Here is a 6,599-nt window from a genome sequence, read left to right as displayed (position 1 = left end):
TGGACGGGGAGATAATTTATCACAATGCTCGAAGGGGGGAAACGGCTGGAGTCTACCCCGGAGAAGAACTAGGAGGGGGAATGGGGGAATGGGATAAAGGGGAAGGGGTATACAAAGCAGAAGGTTAGATGTCTCATCGTTTCGTAGAAACAACCAGTCGACTATCTAGGCCTCCGCATGGAACGCATAACGAGTCATAGGGAGAGAGGCGTAAAAGGCTGGGACCGAGGCACGAGACGGTGGTCTCATCAATGGGCAGCACGTATGAAAGCGGCTGTTTTGCCCGATATTCAAAAAAAAAAAAAAAAAAAAAAAAAGGAAACGGTAATCTAGAAGAAGTAGGGAATGGATGCCCTATTGGTGCATTAGTCAAGTGTGTTCGAAAATGTCACGAATGGTAGAACTCACGCAAGTGCAAAAGCAGCGGTAACACCAACGAGGGCCCGGTTGCGAACCCGCTCGCGCTTCAACTTCTCTTCCAGGACTCTCGCCCGCTTGACCCGGAGGGCCTTAGTTTCTTCATCCTCCTCATCTTCGCTCAGGGCTTCTTCAATGTTGCGCTTCTTAGCGGCCTTTGATGACACGGCTGCAGCTAGAGATTTGGCCGTCTTAGATCCAGAAGATACGGCTTCTGCGACCTCAGCAGCCTGGTGCTTGGCAGCCTCTTCCACCATCTCCTGGGCCTGGGCGATCATCTTTTCGGTCTCCGCTGCAGAAGGGGCTTCAGGCAGACTAATAGGCATGTCCACAGAGACAGTGGTGTGAATCTCCTTCCGCTCCTTGGGCTGCGTTTCAGCATCAACAGCAGCCTCCTCTTCCTTGGCCTCCTCGCCTTCCGCGCGGGTGGACTTGGAGGACTTCTTCGATCTGGACTTTTTGGGGCTAGCGACGACCTTCTCTTCCACATCCTCGACGCTGGTAGCGACCGTTCCGTTGACGGATTCCGTTTCGGCGGTAGCATCCAGGGACGATTGCAGGTTCGCATTAGCTTCGATTGTTGCCGCCGTATTGGCATCCTTCATAGCGCGGGTCTGTCTCGGCTTGCGGGGGGAGCCAGTCTTCTTGCTGGGGGACGCAGACCGGGCGCGCCGGGACCGCGTGGAGGTAGCTGTGAGCTGAGCCGGGGCTTCAATCGGGGGCAGATCGAAACGGGGGGGCGGCGTGATCTGCTTCTTCGCGCTGGAAGGGCTTTGAACGATATCTGTGGGATCAAGCAAGGCTCTAACCCAATCGTACATTTGATATTCTCGGGCCAATTCCAGAGCTAGATAGGGTCCGTTAGACCGACCAAGGTGCGACTGGGCGTGAAGCGCGCTTACCGAGTAGAGGCGAGATCCAGACATTTCCAGCGATTTCATCCTCGCTGGTCTCCTCCCGCGACTTCAGATACTCCCGCTCAGAGCGCTCCTCGTCGAGTTTGGCCCAGGGAAAAGCGATTTTGAACATCCCCGTGGCGCTGACGAAGCCATCTTTGCTGCGTCTCTGTCGAAGGTAAGGAATGGTCAGTTAGCCACGCGATGGCATCCATCCGAGGGGACGCGACTCACCATGAGGAAATAGGTTTCCGGGTGTTGCTGAGGGGTGTGCGAAGGGAAGATCTCCGAGCCCTTGAGGTCTTTCGGCAAAGGCGCGCGCAGATGCGCATATTCGAAAGGTCCGAGATTCTCGGGCTTGGTCGCATTCGACGTGCCGATTTGTGTCGGCTTCACTGCGAGATTTGTCTTTCCGAGGCGGCGGCGCGACAACAACTCCTCATCTGCGATCGCATGAGCATGCATGAGCTTGTCGGGCGTCGTGTGATCCCGGGGAGCTGGAGAAAGCGGGACCCCCCGGGGGCGCGACGAAAGCGGAGAGAAAGGTGAGCTTACAGGCAGGAGCAGCATCCGACTGGATGAGCGGGTTGTTTTTCTTCGGAAGAGAGCGCATGATGAAAGGAGACTGTAGGATTTTATAGAAAAAGGGGAAGAGAGATGGGCAGACGGGGGGCGGAGTTGGCGTTCAGGAAAGGGTAATATGGGATGCGACGCCAAAATGTCGGCCACGTTGCAGGCGCGTCGAGGTCGAGGGAGGGTTAAGACGTCACTGGGTACGACGGAAGCGTACCGAACTGGGAAAGGAAGGCGAATTGAGTTTGGGGGAAGAATCGAACCCAGGGGAGGGCACACAGACCAGATGCGCGCGACAAGGTATAGACGATAATGAAATCCCGATCAGACGGACGAGATTTGATAGAGGAAGAGTTGCGCAGTTGGTCGAGTTCAGGAGGAAAAGATGCCGGACGTTGGGCGAAGAACGCGTCTGACGGTATCGTTTCGCAGCGGGTATCGACTAGCCCGATGGGGACTACCCAGAAGCCAATCACAGGGGGAGAGAGCACACCCCCCAATATCCTTCCGGAATTCTGCTCGTACGGAATGGTATCGCTGCCGGGGATTTCAGGCCCACACCGTTGTCCCCGTGACGCATCCAAACTTGCTGAGGACGAGTAGGTCAATCATTCACCGTACGGAGCAACTCTGGCATAATAGTCATATCAGACTATTCTGACCTAGGTAAATAGAAGATAATAGAAATGACATAGCTAAAACATAATTGAGATACTGGGAATCTGATCTAGATAGTAAGTCAATACGCGTAGTAACTAATATATCTTCACAGGTCTATCCAATCCGATCTTGCTGTATCCTGGAAGATCAGTAGAATTGAACTAAGAGCAACCTTCGAAGGGGGTAAATAGTAATCTTCTAGATAGACCCACTACCTAGTTATCTCTGCAGCTATCTATACTGTCATATAGATGGGAAAAGGATGATAGAATGTGTTACCTGCGAGGAACCAAGTCTGCAGAGAAACAGAGTGCATTCAACGAAACTAACAAAGCTGCAGAAACGGGAAGGAAAAGGAGGAGCCACCTTCTCTGCCCACAAATCTTCCATCTCCAGGGCCTACATGCAGTCTTCAAAACAATTCCTGAGCATCGATATGCTCACATTACCCATCCGATCAGTTTGAGAGATAAAAATAAGCATGTGACCAAGGAAAAGCGGAAAATCCCAAACGCAGTAACAGAAGCAGCCACTTAAAACACACAGTCTCACCGCTTCACTCTTGGATGGCTTGGTGCAGATAATAAACATAGCAGTAATCGCTAGGTCTCACAGGCAGTCTCTAATTAATTGTCATCATGTTGTTGAAGTATCTCGACTCCTTCTATATCCGTCAACCTTTCAATAGCTTCCTCTGATAGTGGCCTGAGGTGCATCTTCAGTCAGTTCTGACACACTCAGTAGCAGGAATGGAGGAAGACTCACGGGGAGACACAAATTGGAGGAAAAATATTGGAGTTACAAGGCCACTCATATTCTCTACTGTCATCTACAATGATCCTATATAGAATATTTGCAATTACCCCGTATCCTATCAGGTATATCACGGAACTGACTTGTTCACTTCGTCCTTCTTATCCTCAAAGACTCCCGCATTCCCGAATGTGTGTGTATTCGATGAGCTATTAGAGTCATGGATGTTAACATCTTCCTTAAGTAGTAGTTAGTGTTATGATACCTATTACTTACCGGCATATTGATATTGCCGAATATATGGCAGTAGGCAACTATTGTGTATGCTAGTTATCCAGTTGGATTATCTTGCACAATCACTCGCAACTCTGGTTATCGTATGGCCTATTTATGTTGAAATAGGACCTCGAGGGACCTCTTATTTTACTTCGCCTAGGCGCGCTTACATCATAGATAATTATAGTTAACCAGTTAACGTGTGATGTCTATCAACCATTGCCTAGGCGGGGTCAGTGATAACGTGATAGAGCTACCTTCTTCAGCTTAGCCACCAGGGGTTAACACTGTTTACGATGGGCCGTATAGACAACAGAAGCGGTGCGCGGAGACAACGATTGGTGGATTGACTCTGCACGAGCAAGTAGCGGTGGATTTTGTTGGAATCCTGACCATGCATGGTGATACGATTTGAATTATTCGAGCGCACTGTTCCCGGCCGCAACACGTCACTAGAGACGCGCAGGAAGATAATTAGCGGGAATCAGCATATATAGTCCCATTCGGCACGCTGCCCACATTGTTCCCAGCTGGTGGCGCTTCTAGTCTCAAAAATTTGCTAACGAGTGCCCAGAGTCCCCAACCATGCTTACACTTGCAGCATTTCCCCACACCCCATACGCCCCACATCAATTGCTGGCAGTACCTTGGATACAAAATTGACGTAAACCTTGAAGATCATCTAAAGTAAGGCTTCGGACGAATCTTCCCTAAAAGGAAATCTCGCTCAATGCCTCGCTCAGTAATACTGTCGGGGATGTTATTTGTTAAAGCACAAATTAATACTAGGTAACAGATATATAACCGGCTATATTTATTAGGAGTGAAGTATGAGGTATAATTGCCCACTTAGGAAGAACTAAGGGCGGAGGCAGATATAGTCCAGTCTGGTCTTTTTTGCCTCGGGAGCTTAGGGATGGCCATTTACATCACTTTAGCTTGGCCCAATAGGGGGCATGTAGCACGGTGGCTGTTGTCGACTCCCCTTCCGGGTACAGGAAAGAAATTTGATCAACCACTATAATGCAATCGAGTTCCTCAGGTCGCGTATGCGTCCACACTTGAGTCCTAGACAAGTCAATATTATCTATGTCCAATGTTTTTTTTCTCCCGGGGTGGATGCGTAGTTCCATACATATTACTACCTATATTGAAACGGAAAGGACTGCTACTTGGGTCATTTAGCCTAGAGACGACCTAGTTGTTTGAAGGCTCTATGCAGAACAAGAGAAACAACTGACATAATAGCAGAAGGGCAGGCATGTCTCTCGCGATCAAAGTCATATATATACCAATGGCACAACCTCAACTTCGAGGTGACCAGGATTCCAGCCCTCAATCATTGGTTACTGATTATTGTCACGTCCCTCTGGCGACTGGCGTTTACGGCAAGCCATTGCGGCCACTCCGCAACAATAGAATATCTCGCTAAGTCCCTTCACCGCAGCTGCCTCCGCTTACCATTTTCGGTTAGATAGAGATTCTATATGATTTGATTGGTCATACTATCTCGTACAGGGGTCTTTCTTTTCTATATAGTAATCTCGCTCTCTCTCTTTCCCCCCTCCTTTCTTTTTATCTATCATGGCTTCTTCAAATTCTGGCCGGAAGGCAATCAATCTTGAACCGTACAAAGACCAAATTCTTTCATTATATTCATCTCATTTATCAGTCAATTCTATTCTTGCCTATATTCAGGACGAGTATAGCTTCCAAATCAGCAAGCGTACGCTTGAAAATCGTCTTCAACAATGGGGTGTCTATCGGCAGGATCGTACGACTAGTTCTAGTTCTCTTCTTCACGCTCGAATCCGTGTTCTATTCTTTCAGGTTGGATTGGAAGACCGAGAAATACTTCAAGTTCTAGAGAAAGAAGGATATTCTATCTCTAGTCGTACGCTAAGGCGTTTACGTATAAATCTTGGTCTTTATCGACGAACTAAGGATCCTATTACTCAACAATTACAGAGAGAGGAGATTCTCGATGTTCTCGTACAAGAAGCAGAGAAAGGAATTATCCAAGGATATGGAAAAGAGATGCTCCATCGGTATATCCGAAATAAAGGCTTTATTATTGGACGGTAAGATATCTTCCTTTCTTTCGTACATTTGCTAATAAATTTAGTGATCGTCTTTTCTCTGCTTATAAGACTGTTCTTCCTGACGCTGTACAACGCCGCAAGTACGACCTCCAACGAAAACGTGGCGAATATATTGTACCTGGGCCGAATTATATTTGGTCAGTTGATGGCTATCTCAAATTGGAGCCGTACGGGATCGAAATCTATGCAGCAATTGATGCATACTCTCGCTATATTATATGGATCTACTGCGGGATTACAGCTCGTACAGCAGTCAGTGTTCTTCGTCAGTATCTAGATACTATAGAAGATGTACGACTACAGCCATCGAAAATTCGTTCTGATCAGGGCTCAGAGATAACTCTTTTCCAATCTGCTTATTTCCAGCTTCGACGTGTACAAGAGCCTAGTCTCCAGCTTTCACACTGTTGGTTTTCTGGCCGAAGTACAGAGAATTAGAGAATTGAAGCTTGGTGGGAACAGCTTTCCAAAACTGCTTTATTTAAATGGCGAGTAAGTTTTCTTGGATTCTTGTACAAGATATATACTAATAAAATTAGGTATACTTTGCTTCTCTAAGAGAAGACGGTGTATTTTCTAAATCATCTCTAGCAGATCAGATTGCTTTATACGCTATTTACATTCCTCTCCTTCGTACAGAGGTCTACCAATATGTTCAGACATGGAATATGCATCGAATCCGACGGCAACTAAAGCGTCCAAATTCAGTTGAAGGCAAGCCGTACATGCTTTATCATTATCCTCCAGAGAATATTCAGAATTATGGTCACCTAGTCAATGAGCCTACTCTGCAACAGCTAAAGCAGGATGTACAGGAATTTGGTATAGTTCTATTCCTTCTTCTTCTCATACAAAGCTAATAGTTTACTTTTCTTTAGATCCTGATGAATATCTACCTGAAGAAACTCTGAAATTTTGTCGT

The 6,599-nt window shown here is 47.4% G+C and overlaps 3 protein-coding genes across 3 annotated transcripts; 1 reads left to right on the top strand and 2 right to left on the bottom strand.

Annotated features, from left to right (window-relative positions):
* Positions 1-317: 317 nt before the first annotated feature.
* Positions 318-2,240, bottom strand: BDV59DRAFT_186616 (KilA-N domain-containing protein). The gene is made up of 6 exons (XM_073691055.1): positions 2,170-2,240; positions 1,869-2,107; positions 1,548-1,756; positions 1,320-1,482; positions 409-1,264; positions 318-354 (listed from the first exon to the last, which is right to left on the bottom strand). Exons 2-6 carry the CDS (start codon positions 1,924-1,926, stop codon positions 330-332), a joined length of 1,311 nt encoding a protein of 436 aa, XP_073544074.1. The 5' UTR covers positions 1,927-2,107; positions 2,170-2,240; the 3' UTR covers positions 318-329.
* A 607-nt stretch (positions 2,241-2,847) lies between these two features.
* Positions 2,848-3,140, bottom strand: BDV59DRAFT_186614 (uncharacterized protein; the record flags this gene model as incomplete). The annotated part of the gene is made up of 1 exon (XM_073691054.1): positions 2,848-3,140. The coding sequence occupies one exon, from the start codon at positions 3,135-3,137 to the stop codon at positions 2,946-2,948; it is 192 nt and encodes a 63-aa protein (XP_073544073.1). The 3' UTR covers positions 2,848-2,945.
* A 2,019-nt stretch (positions 3,141-5,159) lies between these two features.
* On the top strand, positions 5,160-6,537 carry BDV59DRAFT_195730 (uncharacterized protein; the record flags this gene model as incomplete). The annotated part of the gene is made up of 5 exons (XM_073692622.1): positions 5,160-5,656; positions 5,701-6,083; positions 6,126-6,169; positions 6,217-6,391; positions 6,425-6,537. The coding sequence occupies 5 exons, from the start codon at positions 5,160-5,162 to the stop codon at positions 6,535-6,537; spliced, it is 1,212 nt and encodes a 403-aa protein (XP_073544072.1).
* Positions 6,538-6,599: the final 62 nt, after the last annotated feature.

The sequence above is a fragment of the Aspergillus ambiguus genome (genome assembly GCF_047715705.1).
Source record: "Aspergillus ambiguus strain CBS 117.58 unplaced genomic scaffold BDV59scaffold_43, whole genome shotgun sequence".
In the NCBI taxonomy this organism is placed as follows: Eukaryota; Fungi; Ascomycota; class Eurotiomycetes; order Eurotiales; family Aspergillaceae; genus Aspergillus; species Aspergillus ambiguus.
Note: the sequence above shows the minus strand (reverse complement) of the source record. Positions and strands in the feature narration are given on the sequence as shown.

Excerpts from the sequence above, each read along its gene's own strand:
- BDV59DRAFT_186616 (XM_073691055.1), bottom strand. The coding sequence starts at position 1,926 with ATGCGCTCTCTTCCGAAGAAAAACAACCCGCTCATCCAGTCGGATGCT. Across the intron at positions 1,265-1,319 it reads CTGGATCTCGCCTCTACTCG|CTCTGGAATTGGCCCGAGAA; the intron begins GTAAGCGCGCTT and ends GACCCTATCTAG. Across the intron at positions 355-408 it reads ACCGCTGCTTTTGCACTTGC|GGCATCCATTCCCTACTTCT; the intron begins GTGAGTTCTACC and ends ATGCACCAATAG.